The sequence below is a fragment of the Gallus gallus genome, chromosome 9, assembly GCF_016699485.2.
Source record: "Gallus gallus isolate bGalGal1 chromosome 9, bGalGal1.mat.broiler.GRCg7b, whole genome shotgun sequence".
In the NCBI taxonomy this organism is placed as follows: domain Eukaryota; kingdom Metazoa; phylum Chordata; class Aves; order Galliformes; family Phasianidae; genus Gallus; species Gallus gallus.
The window spans coordinates 2,224,972-2,242,002 of NC_052540.1; the positions used below are offsets into that span (position 1 = coordinate 2,224,972).

Here is a 17,031-nt window from a genome sequence, read left to right on the forward strand (position 1 = left end):
GTTTAGAGTTGCATTGTATTTTCTTAACAAATTATGTACCATTACCTATTATTCTTGAAATTGCAAGTATTGAATGAACTGGTAAATGCAGAAATGTAGATGTAGAAGAAAACTTCTGCTTACAGTTCTTGGGAACCTGCATGTAAAGCCAGACAGCTAAGTGTGGAACATTGCTAGGATGGCAGTTATTCTTGTAGTTATTTCCTTAGAGCAAGCAGACGCTTTCTTCTTGCTTTTTGAGTCTAATTTGCACTTATGACCTGCTCTCATAGAACTGAATTTTTAGATGTGCTAGAAGAGAACGATTCAACCATGTTTGCAGAAGGATACGCTGTTTAGGAGGCTGCCTTCCTTAGGAGGAGATGGAGTCAAAGCTTAAACCTCTCTACTCTCTAGCAGACTGCAGTTTGTGGTTGAGCTAGTTGATTTGTTTGTTTCTTTGTTCGTTTGTTTCTCCCCCCTCAGCCAGGGGAGAAAATTTGGAATGTCTTCCACATCATAAATGGTAATAGGTTTAGCAGCTCCAAAGCAAAGCAGTGCTATCAGCCTAACTCTGTGCAGGCACAGGGATCGGGTCTCCCCACAGTCACACCTAGGTGCAAGTATGAAGAGCTGTCTAACATCTCCCTTCATTCAACAATTAATTATCCATTATGTATTCCACACTTTAAAAGAAAATAGAGTAAATATTTTCCTTCTGTATTTTGATATCCACTACATCCCGTTCCAAAGTTTGTGAGATACGTCCTTCCATTCTTAGCAATGTGGTGTAAACTTGAGAAGAAAGCTGATGTTTTTTCATCCTGGCTTTGGGCAGGTTCTGATGGAAAACATGAGTGCAGCTGGTGCCTTTCTGCTTGTAGCTAGCCCGTGTGCCCCCTTGTTCCTCAGCTGTCAAGCATACAGCGTGGTCTGGTAGCCAGTCAGCGTGGCTGTAGGCTCCCTTCTTGCTCGTGCCTATATAGGCATCATTTGTGTATTCTCCCGTTTGTGCCATTAGCTCATTTCCCAGTGTGGGCCTGGTACCTTTTGTGAATTAAGCTCTGTGCTTTCTCATTTGTAGCACTGTAAGTCAAGAGTTGTTCTGGTTTATTTTTTTTAATTGGCACCAGCACAGCTCTCTCTAAAGACTGCTTATTTCCACTGTGAAGCACAGATATTCTTAGTGCGGATGATGCTGATACGGATCCCTTTGATAATTCACTCAAGCTTTTTAAACAGGATCTGTAACCCTGCAGTGTCTGAGAGGCCGACGGTGTAGGAACAGGAGGTGCTCACTTTGACAGGGAAGTCGGGCAAGATGATGCTGGCTGCTCCAGCTTCTTCCTCCAGTAGTTGAGCTCTCTTATGGTAGCAGCTGCAGTTGCAGTCTCCAGTTTCCTTCTGTGCGGGCACAGCACTGCTTGGAGCTCTCCCCCGTGGGCAGGTGAAGCTGTGAGCTCGGCCGCACAGAGACCAGATTGCAGCTTATGGGCTGAGGGACGGCAGAAGGAAGAGCAGGGCTGTGCCTTACACTGGCCTTGCTGGATGCGGGCTGTTCTGCACGGCCACGCAGTTCGCAATTCCTGAAACTCAGTTGGTAAAGATGTTTTGTGCTTGTCAGCTTCCCTGACTTGGAATGGTGCGTGCGTGGGTGAGGTCTGCCAGGGGCAGCGCTCAGGAAAGGCAAAGGTTTTGCCTTTCGTACCTTTCGTACGAAGGAAAAGGAACCTTTCGTACCACCGAGGATGGCAGAAGCCACTTTGAGAGCATTTAGTGCTCACTCACAGCGAGGTGACGTGAATGTTTTTGTCTGAACGTGGGCCCACCGACCAGAAAGACCAGTGAAAGCAGTGCATGGAGGTGTGCCCTGTGCGTGCTGCCGGCTGTCCCCACGTGTGCCGCCCCCAGCAGCAACAGCTCCGCTTTCTGCTCAGGGGACTGTGTGTGCCCACCTGTGTGTGAGCGCCCGATGGTTTTACCGTGCCACTGCTACAAGAGATGCGGTGCAGTGTGTTGACTGCAATTACGGCTTCCTTCATACCGAGTTCCAAAGAAAGAGTTTGTTAATTTTGATAATCCGTGCCTTGAATTCATGTCTGTCTGTCTGTCACGGAGAAGAGTTGGGGTTGCCCCTCCTGGCCTCGGTCAGGGCCAGCTGTTCCTCTGGGAGAGAGAAGCGCTGCCGCCCGTCGGCAATGAGCGCAGCACGGCCTGTTTGGTCACGCCGAAGATGCTTCGTTACGGCAGCGCTGCGGCGGATGGAACCGCGGAGTTCGTCTCTGTGCCGTCTGCTCACAGCGCTGCCCGGGTCAGCCCTCAGCGCGGGGCTGTGCCGGTGGTGCTGACAGCGGGAAGGCGGTTCTGAAATGTAGCACCATTGCAGTAACATTTACTATTGCATTTAAGCATATTTCTTGCATAATTCTTTGATTTTTTTTTTTTAAGTTCGATGTACCTAATAAACATTTGACTTTGGAACAGCTGCCTGTGCCGCCTCGGGGCTGCGTGCGAAGGGCGCTGAGGGCGCGGCCGCAGGCGCAGTGTCCCCGCTCCGCCCGCCGCTCCGTGTCCGCCTGCGCGGGCTCCTCCTCCTGCGACGCGGCGCGCGGTGATGGCGGCGGGACGGGGCGCGGGGCGGCGCTGAGGAGCGGGGCGGGGCGGGTGAGGGAGCGGGGGGAAGGCGCGAAGGAGCGCGGCGGCGGCTTTGTGCGCGCGGCGGGGGGAGGGGAGCGGCGTGCACGTGGACACGGCCCCGCCCCGCACCGCCCGCGGCCTGAGGGGAGCGGCGGCGCCCGGAGCTCCGCGCGAGGTGGAACAAAGGCCGCGCCCCTCCGCCGGCCCGCGCGGGGCGGTGCCGTCACCACTACCACCACCATGTCCGGCGTGAGGAGAGCCCTCGCCGAGAAGGACCCCGACTACGAGGAGATCGCGGTGGCGCCGCCCAGCAAACGGCACCGCGCCGCCGAGCAGTCAGGTGTGGGGCGGGGGGAGGGGAGCGGGGCCGGCGGGGGGAGGGGAGCGGGGCCGGCGGGGGGCTGCGGGAAGCGGGGCTGCCTCCGTCGGCCCCCAGCGCGTCTTCCGTCTGCACGCACGCGTGTGTGGGGCTGCGTAGCTGTATCCTAATTACGTACGTCTCCTGATTTCTCTCTCTTTCGGGTCCTTTCGGGCTGCGCTGCTCGCTGCACGCACCTGGGGCTGTGCCGGGTTTGGGTTTCTCGTTTCTTCGCTCTTCTGCTGGGGCGTCACGAACCCCCGCTGCAGGCGCGTGCCGCTCCGCCAGACGGGCCTCGCCGTGAAGCTCTGCGGACGGACGGCTGAGAGCCGCGGCGGTGCGGCGTGGGGAAGAGCTGAGGGCGGCCCGTGGGTACCTGAAGGGGCTGCGAGGAAGGGGGGGGGGCAGACTCTTCAGCAGGGTCTGTGGTGGTTGATAGGACAAGGGGAAATGGTTTCGAACCAGAAGAGGGGAGGTTGAGGTTGGGTATAAGGAAGAAGTGTTTGTACCAAATGGGAGGTGAGGCACTGACACGGGTTGCCCAGAGCGCACGGTGGACCCACACGGTGGGTGCCCCATCCCTGCAGACACCCACGGTCGGTGCACGGACAGGGCTCTGAGCACTGAGGGTGTCCTGAGTGGACAAAATGACCTTTGTAGGTCCCTTCCAACTCAAACAATCCCACGACTAAGTTCAGGACAAGCCCTGAGCACTGCTGCCTCCTGCTCTGTTGAGAGGCAGCCTGGATGTGACAGGGATGCAGCTGTTCCTGGCCTGCCCTGCAGTGCGTGGCTGTGCTGCCAGCAGGTTGAAGGGCTGACCCCAGGGGTCCCTCTGGCAGCACTGCTGCTCTTCCAGGCCTTACTTGGGCCAACAGGTTTGGGCGTCTTGAGGCCCTCTGGTTCAGCAGGAGGGTCTGCACGAGGCAGCCAGCAGCAGGCTTTCCTCCGTGGCTCATAAGAGGCATGTGGTCACACACCTCGTGCTGATGCTGAGCTCAGTAAATAAGTTTACATTATTGCTTCTGCGTGACGTGGTGTAAAATTCCAGGGCATGAACTGGGCTGGGGACAATGTGCACCTCACTCCCAGGCGCACAGCTGCAGCGGTACCTGCATGTGGTGACAGCACACCGGGGTTTCCCTTCTGCTGCTCACAGCTTTAGTGAGAGAAAAGTAAACAAACCAGTCCTGTTCTGCCTGCCTCAGACCTGCAGAGGGACAACCTGCCCTCTACATGGGCCAGCTAGTAGAGATGCATTTGCTTCTTGTTAAGACAGATTACGTTCTTTTGCAGAAAAAAGCTCTTCAATGTTGTTTTTGGTGCTGAAATGATCACCCCAGCTTTTGCTCAGTGACAAGTTATCTGTTTGTTTTTTTTCCAAGCGAGACCTCAGAAATAGAACAGTTTCCTTTTTTCTTTTCCATGTGTGGCCTCGTGCAGCTCGAGATATTGCTGTGCAGAAGATTGAGACGATTATAAAAGAACAGTTTGCCGTAGAAATGAAGAATAAAGAACACGAAATTGAAGTTATAGATCAGGTACAAAGGATTTATCTTACAAAGTCGTTGTGGTGTGCTGGGCTCTTGGAGGTCAGAGCAGCGGTCGCTCCACACTGTGTGTTCCCTCGTCTTTCCACAGCGCCTGATCGAAGCAAGGCGGATGATGGACAAGCTGCGTGCCTGCATTGTGGCCAACTACTACGCATCTGCTGGGCTTCTGAAACCTGGAGAGGTAAGCGACTCACGGGGAGCAAAAAGACTTTGGGTGGCATTTGCAAAGATGTGCGGTCTGTTGGTTATGCAACCAACGCTGGGTTTGAAGGTGCAGTTCGTGTTCCACTACTTCAGAAAACTGCAGCTGGGATGTCAGTGGGGAGGGGTGGGCAGTGCCTCTGGCTGCCCCCAGGTGCTCAGCCAGCACAGGTTTCCCTAATGGCCGAGGTGTCTGCCAGCTCTCAGTGCTGCTTCCTGAAATGCTCCACGTGCTTTGCTGGCTGTGGCAGGAGAGCGCCTCGCAGCTCATCCTTGCTCATCATCCTGCAGGGATCTGCAAGCTTTCCCATCTCAATAAAGGAGAGTGGAAGTGGATGGATTTGGAACTTGTCAGGGAAAAAAATAGAATTCTGGAGTCATGAGCAGTGTCACGAAAGCATCCTCCCTGTTCCCAGGCAACCATTCTGGTAATGGTGTGGTTAACAGCCCAGAGGCAGCAGTAAAATAGGAGTGAACCAAGGAGCTATCACAAAAAGATAACAGCTGCATTAAGAAATGCAGCAACAAAACTCCTCCTGGTTAACCCTCTGTTAAGGACTGAAGCACCTCTCCGACAAAGACAGGCTGAAGGAGCTGGGCTTGTTCAGCCTGCAAAAAAGAAGGCTGTGGGGGGGGCCCTCATAGCAGCCTTTCAGTGTTATAAACATAAAGGAAATCAGCTTTTTATGCAGGTAGATATTGACAGGACAATGGGGAGTGGTTTTAAACCAAAAGAGGAGATATTTAGAGTAGGTGTCAGGGAGAAATTCTTTGCTGAGAGTGGTGAGGCATTGGCACAGTCTGCCCAGAGAGGCTGTGGCTGCCCCATCCCTGGAGGTGCTCAAGGACAGGCTGGATGGGACCCTGGGCAATCTGATCTAGTGCTTATCTAGTGGCTGGCAGCCTGCCTGTGGCAGGGGGTTGGGAACTGATGATCCTTGGAGACCCTTCCAACCCAAGCTATCCTGTGGTTCTAAGCACTGTGTCCTTCATGCCTGGTGTTGTGGCTGACATAGAGTTTCACTGCCAGTTAAATTATTCATTTCAATTACCATTGTTTCAATCAGGGAGTTACCTGTTTTCCAGTAAAAATCTGCACTGATATTGAAAACTGTAGATGTGTGCTGAGAACTCAGGTTTTGCTTGAGTGCCTTGTAAATTTCTCTACCAAACAAGGGCTCTGAGCTTCAGCTGAGCAACCAGAGTTGAGAAGCTTGAGGCAGCACTGGGCAGCTTGGGCATCCCTCCTCTGCCTTTGGCTTTTGTGTGGGTGGCTGAAGAATTTGATCTAGGCTCTGCTCTTTTGAAGTACTTATATCCAGTGTCACCACATGTGAGCAAGTGCCCTGTTCCTTGCTTGCTCTGCCATGCAGGGTGTTTGTCTCTTTCCTTACCGAGTTTCAGACTTTCCTTTGTTGTGTTTCTTCTCCATCGTTGTTACGTGCTCCTGCCTAGCGTAACTGGGTGCTTGATTGCATTTTAGTTCATTTCTAAAACTCCTTGTTTACATCCAAGCTAAGTCAGTTCTCTCCTTATTTTTAACTTGTTACCAGCTTCTTTCTGTGTGGTTTTTAATGTGGCATTAACTTCTGTTTGACTCTCTTGGTTATGAATGGTTATTTCTGCCTTCAGGAAACTTTGCAATTTAACTCCACGTGCTTGTTATCTAAATACTTTACAGATTATCTACTTGAAAGCTCCCAGTTTCTGATCTGTTTTCCTAAATATGAGCAGTTTCTCAGCCCGGTGCAGCTGTGTGTTGTGGTGTATGGTTCGTTATGATTACAGTGGTTGGATTTTTACTACAAATTAGTGAGCAAGGCATTGGTCAGTTGACTGGATGAAAGAAGAGAAAAGTGCATTGCTTATTGATTTATTTTGCACGTGCCTGGAAAACTGATAGGATTTCTGTTCTCTGTGTTCCAAAGCCCAGGTTCTGGTTTCAGAACTGCTAAGTGCTGTTGAGTAGGGAGCTGGTTGCTCATGCCCTGTGGCTGGTGGGCAGCTGGGAGGATGGCTCTCTGATGAACATCAGAGCCCTAGGTGCAGGCAGTGGTGCTCAGGGCTGGTGTCTGTCTGCATGCCACCCCCTGTCAAGGTGGCAGAGCTGGGTTGTGCAGGCAGGGGAGAAGAGAACATCTCCTGGCCATGGCTGCAAGGAGGGATATCAGTACGTCCATGGTGACAGCCTTTGGCTTCATGGGCTGAGTCTGCCTGCTGCTGGCAGAGGGCTGCCCCTGCTTGCTTCGTTGGTTCTGCATTGTATTGAGGTGACAGGGGAGTAGGGCTGGATGCTAGGAGCACAGGAGGAGTTCTGCAGCTGTGTGTGGGGTGGGGCTGTTGGCACCACGGCAGAGGGAAGCTGTTATGTCCAGGGTACACTGCAGGTGTTCAGGTGGCTGCAGCCCTCCTTGCTGCTGCCAAGTGCGTTTCTGGGAGCAGAAGGTCTGCAGGAATAGATTCAATCTGGGGTCCTGTTTCTGAAGAGCTACTGTAAGCTTTTCTCTTCAGTTACATGTGTTTTCCTGTGAGGCAGGTGATGAGCTATTTGCTTTTTATGTATACGTTGACGTTTTCCTTTTTAGCTTAGTCTTGGTTTGATTTGGGCTGCAGGGAAATAATGACTGTATGTGCCTGGCCTCTGTTGCAGGGGACCAGGTCATGCGATGCCACCATTCTTAATCACCCTTCCATCAAGAAGTTTCTGGAGTCGCCCTCTCGCTCGTCGTCCCCTGCTCACCAGGGTTCGGATGCACCATCAGCCAACCACTCCGAGAGCGACTCTCTCTCCCAGCACAACGACTTCTTCCTGGACAAGGACAGTGGCAGCCTGGACGCAGACGAGCGGCTGGCAAACAGCCTGGACCAGAGGCAGAGCAGAAGTGCTGGCCGGGTAAAGTAAAGCGCGAGTGGTGGTCATGTTGTTGTAGGGCTGTCTGGACTTGATGCTGGCACCAGAAGCTGCTTGTGTTCTTACCCGCCTTGCTGAGCATTTGTTTCTTACCCTCTCCAACTGCTTGCTCCCACTTCGGCTTGTCCTTGCTGTAAAGCTCCCTGAGGTGCACGTGTCTGGGCTTACCTTACACAGCAAGGAAGGTTGAATGGGCAGCAGGACAACATTGGTGTTGGTGCTGCTGCCTGCTGCAGCCCTGGGGAGGAGGTGTTGTGCAGCTCAAGCCAAGGGCTTTATGCAGATGGAAGTCAGACTGGGAGGGGCAGAGCCTGCAGAAAAAAGCAAGACATGTCATTTCCTGCAGTGTTCTTAAGAATCTGGTGAGGCTGCATGCAGTGGTGCTGCTGCCTGTCCCTGGAGGGACAGAGTGGCTGTATCACTGGAGACTGGGTTGAGGCTGCTCAGTGCTGTCCAGAGAAAGCACACTGTCACAAGTGGGCTAGCATTTCTGCAACTGAACATGTTGCCATAATGTGGCAAAAAAAAAAACATCGACTCTGCATCCAGTGAGCAGTGTATGACACCTTGCAAACAGAGCAGCAGCCTGCTGAAGCCCTTCTTAGGGTTCATAGCAGAAAGTGGATGCATACTATGTGGACCCACCTGTATTGTGAGCTTCCAGACCAACGTAGGTTGTTTCTGCACAGGGGGTTTGGTGAAATAGTCATGTTGTGTGGGTGTAGCGTGACGTTGCATCTTTGGACACAGCATGGAGGTCACCAAGGGGTGATGAGGAGCAGAAGCCATGCTAGGCTTCTGTCTTGCTCTTGCTCCAGTCTGGGGCATCACCAATGTAATGAGGTATAGTCATCCCTCTCAAATCCTATATTTTCCATGTCACACCTGTAGGACAAGTGCTCAGGGCAGGACACTGCTCTGAGCTGCATAGGGCAGCAGTCCTTGGTCTGTAGAAGCTGCTTTATCCAGCAGGCAAAGAAAAACCTCTCCTTTTCATGCTGACAGCTGTGCAGCCCGGGCAGTCATGGCATCACTTCAGGCAGTTCCAAGCACTGCTTAAGAGCTGAGGTTGTGCTGCAAGGTTGCTGAGGATAGTTTTATGATGGCTAGGTGCTGGGGTGGATCTGTAGGTTTATGTGAGTATTAGTGACATGTTACAGCTGGTCCCATGTTTATTTATGTGAAGCTGGATTCTTTTCCCTAACTCGGCCTTGATTCTTCACTGTGGAGCAATGTCAAAGGCCCTCAAGGCAGCAGAGGCTGGGAATTGGAAAGGTTCAGGTTTTCAGCAGCTGCCTGTAGGAGACTGACTTGACTTCTGATGAGAGACGCAAATGATGATGCCTTGGCAATGCTTGATTTGATTATTCAGACAGCACGGAGGTGTTGCTTTGAAACCCAGACTGGAGTCATAGTTCAGATCCGTGGTACTTTGCATAACTTGCACCAGGCTAAGCCATTCAGCATCCACGTTGCTGGGCACATTGCCCTTGTTGTGTGCTGAGTTGCTTAAATGTGCCTGGACAGCCGTGTGAGTGCAGTTTAGGGATGACTCATTGTTGGCCTCTCGTCTACAAAATTTAACAAAATCTTACTTTCCTAGTGCCAAACAGAATAATGTTTAAGAGGAACGTGTGTTTGCCTTATTCTTTTCTTCTACCCTCAGGACAGTTTGGGTGTTTCTAGCTCCCAAAAGCCAGGACAACGAAATGCCGGGCTGTCAAACGATGAGACGTCACGGCTCTACGTGAAGAAAACCATTGTGGTGGGCAACGTCTCCAAGTTAGTATCCAGAGGCTTTGTGGTGGCCTTTGTTTCAGGATCAGGCAGAATAACAGGTTAAAACTAGGAGACAAATAAACTGTTGGGCTGTTGCAGTGTGAGGTGTTGCCCTGGAATGACTGTACCCAAGATTGCCCTCCCTGAGCTCTTTGGTTGGGGAGAGAGGTGTTCTAGTAGTTCACATTACGGAGATTTTAAGGTCTGTTTCTTTCAAGGGGAGTCTTTCAGCTTTGCTACCCAGTTAAAAATCTCGTGTTTTTCCATGAAAATTTTGGAAAACTGGTTGTCTTAACTGCTGTTTTGGTGTGTCCATAGGGGTAATGGGTAACATCAACAAAAGAACAAAACGGACCTCTCTCCATCCCCCAAAAATCCAACCCAAATTCACAAAATTATCAGAAAGAGAAACATTTTATGAGCATATAATGTAGTTTGAAGAAATAATTTTATTTATTTCCCCCCAGAATTTAAGACGAATAAACATACAGTTAAAAAGTCAATGATTTGTAGGAAGCTGAAGGCAAGTCAAGGTTTTAACTCTGTGTCCTTGCACCGCTGGTCAGTCTCTCCAGTTGCACAGCAATTAGCAAATGTTGGCTGATGAGACTTACTTTAGGAATCATGTCTTGAAAATCTACCTAATCCTGGGACTGGAATCAAGTATGGATCAGAAGCTTCTTAAAAATGTATAAGAATAATTTAATAATAGTATTTTAATATTAATGATAGCAGAGTTGCTGATATTCTGGAACGGTTTAACTTCTTGATACCTCACAAGAGGGATTTGATGGTGATACAGTATTAAAATTAAGCTTTCCTAATTAAGAAGCACGGTTTTAAACGGATGAATTTCATATGACAGTTGTGCACTGGAATTGAGGAGAAATACTGAAAGTATGGAGTAAGTTGAGGGGTTGCTCTTTTTTTTTCTGGAGTTCTCTCTGCAGAATGTGAACTGTCAGAATAGAGTATAGAGGTGTACAGGGACAAGGAACACGTAGACACTTTACCTTCCCCAAATTTTTTCTGCCTGATCTTTGCCAAAGTACTTCTATCCATCTGAGATGTTTGTACTGTTTGTTTGCTTTGCCAGGTACATTCCCCCTGACAAGAGAGAGGAAAATGATCAGTCGACCCATAAATGGATGGTGTACGTTCGAGGCTCTCGGAGAGAACCCAGCATAAATCATTTTGTGAAGAAAGTTTGGTTCTTCCTACATCCCAGTTACAAACCCAATGACCTGGTGGAAGTAAGGTAATAAGGAGTTCTTTCTGTTGGTACTCCAGTCTTCATGTTTGCCAAGCTTACACTACTGTGTTTCTTAGATGGAACTTTCCCTTCTTTTCCTGTTTTTTTCCTCTTGCATGTCTTACTTGGACCTCCAGCTTGTCTCGATTTGCTCTTAGCATAACAGTAAAAATAAATCAGTTTTTGCATAAAATATGCTAAACACTTGTTGGATTTCCCTAGTGCCAGAAGCATTTATCAGTTTCATTTCGCGTTATCCCTGTGAGGTGGTGTATCTGTATGCATTGTGCTGTCTGCTGTGCAGGTTGTGCTTGTCAAAGAGGCGTTCTCTGCCTGCCTCCCAGCACAGTGTGGGAAAGAAAGGGAAGTCTCAGGAAGCTGTCTGACTGGCAGATGTTGTGCCAAACACGCATAGATCATTAAGTTTTGTCCCTTTCCAATGTATTTCTCTGCCATAGTGAGTTCCGTGGCGTTGACTTCATGCTTTGAGGAACTAATATCCAATCAATATAAAGGTCAACACTATAGGTGCTGCGGAAACAGCAGCTTCTCTGTCCTCTCCCAAGCTGTAGTCAGGATTGCGATCTGTTGATCAGTGAGCTTGGTTCTGTGTCCACTAATGCCGGAAAATGCCCCGTTTTTCATTCTTGTTGCTTTGGACAAGACAGTGGGAGAATACCTTCAAACTACTTTGTGTTATTCTGAAGAAATTATTCTCTGAAGGATGGTCAGCTGCCTGCCTGGAGGAAAATGGGCAGACAGACAGCATAGCTACAGGATGGCAGCTTAATGCTGGCAAAATAGGGAGCTGCCTTTCAGTCAGTTTCAAAGACGTAGCTGAGCTGAGAAGTGTTGGAAAGGCTCAGTAATGGTTCTGAGAAGGTGATGCTGAGCAGCATGAAAACTATCTCCTTTGTATTTCTAGTCTAACATACTAAAGGACACTTGACTGCTATCTTTTTGTGCCTTTCTCAGTTCCCAGTATCTAATGTCAGTGCTATTTCTCTTCTATTTTAATCTCCTCTGGTGGATTGATTTCTTCTTATCACATAGTCCCACTCATTTCAATGAACATTCACATTCTGGACTAAAAATAGCATTTAAACCTCTTGTTTCGTTGCACAGATGCATTTGCAATTTACAAAAACTAATATATATTTTTCAAAAAGTCATGGTGAATTTCCTTTCTTTTCAGATTAGAGAATTACACTGGGGGAGGAGTTAGCTTTTCCTTGCAATCCACATACTGTTTTGTTGGCTTCAGATCTTTTCCCTGCCAGATAGGAAACAGCAAGAAGAAACTGCCAAGTGTTGCAGTGAAAACTCAGCTTGCAGCAGTGTCCTAGGGAGCTGACTTTGGTTGTTTTGTTTGTTTCTGAAATAAATATTTTCAATATTCTCTCATCCACCCATTACGGCATCTTCTCTGTCCTGCTGTGCAAAATAAAAGTAGGTTTTCAGCTGTCCACAGAAATGAGAATTTGTGGTTGGATTGCATTCTTTCTGGCAAACAGCAGGCCTGAAGATAGCTTTTAGCTGTCAATTAGCCAAGCAGTCTTTGGTTTTCTGAGAAAGAGGCTTCTGGTGGCTGAACCCTCTGTGCATGCATCATGTGAATCATTGTTTGCAGAGAACCTCCATTCCACCTGACCAGGAGAGGCTGGGGAGAATTCCCTGTGAGAGTCCAGATACACTTCAAGGATAGCCAGAACAAGAGGATTGATATCATACACAATTTGAAGGTATTTTACCTGAATGCTTCAGAGAAAGGCAATTAAATGAGCTCCTGCATAATCTGGAGTGTCTGCTTGTGTGCATGTGCATGCTTATGCCTCTCTCTGTGTTTGTCCTGCTGTTCTTTTGCATGTGAATAGTTGTGCTGAGGAATCAAAAGAGATCCAGGAAAGCCTCTCACCTGCCTGTGTTAGAGGCTATGCTGTAGCCAAGAATCCCAGCTTTGCAGAAGGACAACGTTTACATATTGGTTCCCTCCAATATGAGATTTTTAGCATGCTCTCATTGGCTTTAGCCTGACAGGTTGTTGCAGGGTTATCTGTCTTTTGGTGCAGTAACTGTTGTGTCCTTTCTGCTCCTTCTGCACTTGCGTGTATCTGCCACAGATTCTGTCTGTTGGTAGAGTAGGCAGGGAGGGGCAGGGATTCCTGTCCATTCCTTGTTTCCAGTCATTCACCTGTCCTGTGACATTCAGTAGGATTTGGAGTGTGCAGCAGTCCTGGAAAACTAGGCCATTGCTTTTGTTTTACTTGTAATTAGCAGTGCCTGGCATTAGAGGCATTAAGTCCTGAGCTTGCTTGTTTTGATGTGAGCCGTGTGATTAGTTTCATTTAAGTGCTATTTGCAATAATGCATTTTCTGCTGCTGTAAATTCCTTGTTCCAGCCATGTGTTTGAGGTTTTTTCTTATTATTTACTCATATTGACCTCAGGAATGAAAAAGAGTGCTCCTCATAGGCTGCCCTTAGATTAAAAGGGTTGTCTGCCAACAAATGCCATTTCCCTCAGCTTTTCCACTCCCTCCTACATCAGTGCAGGCCCTGGGTTGTGGTTGGCTGCTTTGCAGAAGAGGGTCCTTAGCAGCACATGCATTTCTGACTCTGGTTTTAAAAAAATAATTTATTTCTGCTCAACTTCTAGAGTTCCAATTTCTTTTCAAGCTGTTTTGCTGTAATTTACAGTGTAGTGTATTGCTTTGCCCTTGTTAATGTTGCCTCTTGCCTTGTTTCCCCAGCTGGACAGGACTTACACTGGCCTGCAGACGCTGGGCGCGGAAACGGTGAGCCAGCAGATGGTGGGGTGGGTGTGATACCTCGTTCCATTAAGGGTGTTCAGAAAGAAATAAGGTGCAGAGGGCTAAGCACTGAGTCCAACTCATCTGTTTTCACAATTTCTGAAATGAAGGTTTTGATCTGTTGCTACATGAAATGCTTGTGACACCCTGTACAACACGGCAACAGTCATTTTTCCATTTCTAGTTCAAGGAAAAGGATTTAACATGTACTGTGCTTTGAGATCTTGTTTCTTTGCGGAGCCTCTGATACCAGATGTCTCACTTTCCTTTCTGATGTGCTGTAGGTCTCATACATCAGGATTTCAATTTAAGATTTTGCCTAGCTGTCCTGCTGACATTTGCAGTAGCTTAAATACAGCTTCTGCCTGTGCCACCTTTCAGTGCCTTCATGAAAAACCAACTCTGAAAGCTTTAAAGAGAAGAAATGAATAATTGTCTGTTATATCCCTGAAGTTCTTCTGTTATTTTTTCCCTTGTACTGTAGTGAATGGAAAATTTTTTATTGTGAAACTACATTGTTTCAGCTTTTCAGTCTGAAGAAAACATTAATGTGAGATGACAACGTAAATTTAAAACCATTTTTGAAGGGTAGACTATGTAGTAGCGGTGTTTTAAGGACCTTACTGAAAAGGCAGAAGGCAAGCTGAGCTCTGTGCTGGCCCCGAGGGATTGCCTGGAGATGGGCTGTGTGTTTGCTGCTGAGATTTCCCCATGGATGCTGTTTGACCAGAGCAATGTAATGATGTGGGATTCTTGTTCTGCACCAGGTGCTCCTGCACCTCTGGGAAGCCTTACTGAGATGAATGGGAGTTTTGTGCAGAGCTGGGGGAGGAAGAGATAGGATTCCAGACGCTATAAAGTAATTGCAATGAAAACGAAAGGCGTGGCTGTTTTTGCTCTCTTTACCTAACTACCAAATACTATCGTCACTGATTGCACCTGTTTCTGTACTGGTTCTGGAAGGTAGTGGACGTGGAGCTGCACAGGCATTCCCTTGGCGAGGAGTATCTCTTTTCCCAGTCTTCAGAATCGGACCTTTCTGATGCTCCAGCATCTTTGCCACTGCCATTGAGTATCCCAGCACCAGTTAAAGCTTCTTCGCCAATTAAACAGTTGCGGGACTCCAGCCCAGATGCGTCTGTTGACAAAGGTAAAGCAGATGGGTATTGGTGAGGTTTGAGTCCTTGGAACTTCATCTCTTCTGGATGCTTTCTCTTAGTTGTTTTTTTTTTGGCTTAACGGGTGTTCCCTGCTCCTTCCTTGCTCCAGATGGTTATTTTATTAGTGTGCAAGGAAGCGTAATTCAGAAAGTATAACTGTTTGTTCTCATTTTGTTTCTCAATTTGTGGTTTGCTGAGTGGGCTCTGTTTTGCTGAAATGAGTGAATGTAGACACCTATGCAGCGCATGCAGTTGGAAAAAGGCTGTTTAATAGAACTTGTAGTTTTGCATGCTGTTTTCAGAGAGCTGCTGTGTTTCTGAATGTTCTACAGACTGTGATGTTTGATAGTCCAGTGGTGTGTTCCGTTACTTATGTTTGTTCCTAACATCAGATGAGTTTGGAAAAAAAATCTTCTAATGTAACCAAGGTGTTGAAAGGACAGAGCAAAAAAGATGCTGTGTACTTCTGCCTGAGGGATGGCATCTGCATATCAGTCTGGTTCTCACCTTCCACTGTAAGATCTGGCAGTGCAGTGCCCCTGCAGTGTGCCAGCAGTTGATGCTGCAGCATCATGTGAATTTCCTGAAGCAAGCTAGGTGCTGGCCAGCTGGACACACCATTCTGTTTTTAAGTTTATGTGAAATAGGAAAAAGTGTGTCTCTGTTAGCATTTAACTTATTTTTCTGAAACATACAGTGTTAAGACAGGCCTCAGTTCTCTGGGATGGGGAAAAAGGAGAGTCTTTGTTGGTTCATGTGTTTTGATTTTGCTGGAAACAGCAACTTTGTGTTTCAAAATATGATCAGATAACATGATTTAATTCCTTTTGTGATCTGTCCTGATTCCTGCATTAAAGGGATGGCTGCAGTGCTGATGTTTTGCATGATGCACTTCCTGCCAGGGGCATTGTCATGGCTCAGCAAGAAGAACGTCTGCTGTTTAAATGCAGTGTTTTCTCATGGTGGCACAGCCAGGAAAAAAAGAAAGGGAAAAGGAACCAAATGCACAGGATTTTATCAAAACGTGAAGATATGCAGTAGCTGTAGAGGAGGGAGGAGTTAAACTTGCCTCTTTCTTATGCTGACTGGCAGTAGCTTCTCTCATCAGGTTTATTGATCTCCCTGTACCTCAGGTAAGACAGATTCTTTAACCCAGGTCAAAGGCAGTAGTTGATCTCCTTGTGCCTTTACTCCAGCAAGTGTACCGAGAGATTTCCTGGGAAGGAAATTTTGCCTTAGCTGTGTGGAACCTGGCTGTGGACACGGACCTACCAGCAGCTGTTGGTCAGTGGAGGGGACTTCTCAAGAAAACGCGTGCTCTGACTGATGACCTACCGAAGCTGAACAGGCTGTGCATGAGGGCATTTTATTCTTTGGTGCAGAGACAGATCCACCAGACTTGCTCAGGAGGAAATCCCTTATCACCCTTTCTCCTTTTTCAGCACCTCCCACCAGATGCTGTCTCCTTCTTTCCTTCCCTTGAGAGGGTATCTGTTGAATCTTAGTTTTGTTTGTGTAGAGAATCACAGTAAGGCATTAGACCTCTCAACCTAAGAGTTATTTTTCTTCTTTTCCCTGTTTTAATCAGGATTCCCTGGGAATGCTGAAACTGAAAGACATGCCACGTTTTATTCCCTGCCATCTTCGATAGAACGGACTCCCACCAAATTAGCCACACAGAAAGTTCCCTTTGGCTCTCATGGAAATTCAGCCTTTCAACCCATTGCAGCTAGCTGTAAAATAGTGCCTCAAGGTCAGATTCCAAGCCCTGCAGAGTCGCCAGGAAAATCCTTCCAGCCTATCACCATGAGTTGCAAGATTGTATCAGGTGAATGTTAGTTTACATCTCTGAGTGCTTCGCTCTGGAAAACCAGAGATTGAACCAGTTGGACTTGTTTTGTGTCCTTTCCCTGCCTGCCTGTGTTTAAACATCAGGCAGTAGGAAACTAGAATGAGGAGCTAAAGACATTTAGTAAGTGTGAAATGCTTCACATCAGATCAAAAAAGGGATGAGAGCTTTTCTCTCCCTGATAATGAATGATTTTAGGTGTGAAGATCATAGTCTTTAACTGGACTGCTACCCACAGAAAGGCCTAGGCAAGGATGCTTCTTCCCTATGTGCTGTTTGTATGTGGGAAGAAGTCATTCTTCTCCCTCCTTCTTCCAGACAACAGGCATGGATTAAAAAGAACTTAGTTCTGATTATTGGACAAAGAATTTTCAACCTTATTCACTCAAATGGTCATCTTGTACTTGTGATATCTCCTCATACAGAGAGACTTTGGTCTTCCTCTTCCAGAAGTGCACCCTCTGGATTAAATTTCCAGCTCGCTGCAGTGAGTAATAGGGTGCTCTTTGGATAACTTCTCAACCAGTGGTGGCCAAGGTGCTGT

The 17,031-nt window shown here is 47.9% G+C and overlaps 1 protein-coding gene across 5 annotated transcripts in view; it reads left to right on the forward strand.

The window, feature by feature from the left end:
• Positions 1-2,736: 2,736 nt before the first annotated feature.
• Positions 2,737-17,031, forward strand: part of YEATS2 (YEATS domain containing 2) — a 43,855-nt gene continuing 29,560 nt past the window's right edge. For 4 of the 5 annotated variants that reach the window (XM_015277172.4, XM_015277173.3, XM_015277174.3 and 1 more), the window contains exons 1-10: positions 2,737-2,956; positions 4,418-4,515; positions 4,616-4,708; positions 7,379-7,621; positions 9,306-9,421; positions 10,515-10,676; positions 12,301-12,412; positions 13,419-13,463; positions 14,442-14,628; positions 16,227-16,466. In XM_015277172.4, the coding sequence (XP_015132658.2) occupies positions 2,857-2,956; positions 4,418-4,515; positions 4,616-4,708; positions 7,379-7,621; positions 9,306-9,421; positions 10,515-10,676; positions 12,301-12,412; positions 13,419-13,463; positions 14,442-14,628; positions 16,227-16,466 (1,396 nt within the window). In that variant the 5' untranslated portion in view covers positions 2,737-2,856. The remainder of the gene's footprint in view (positions 2,957-4,417; positions 4,516-4,615; positions 4,709-7,378; positions 7,622-9,305; positions 9,422-10,514; positions 10,677-12,300; positions 12,413-13,418; positions 13,464-14,441; positions 14,629-16,226; positions 16,467-17,031) is intronic. The other variant, XM_015277177.3, reaches the window with a different exon arrangement.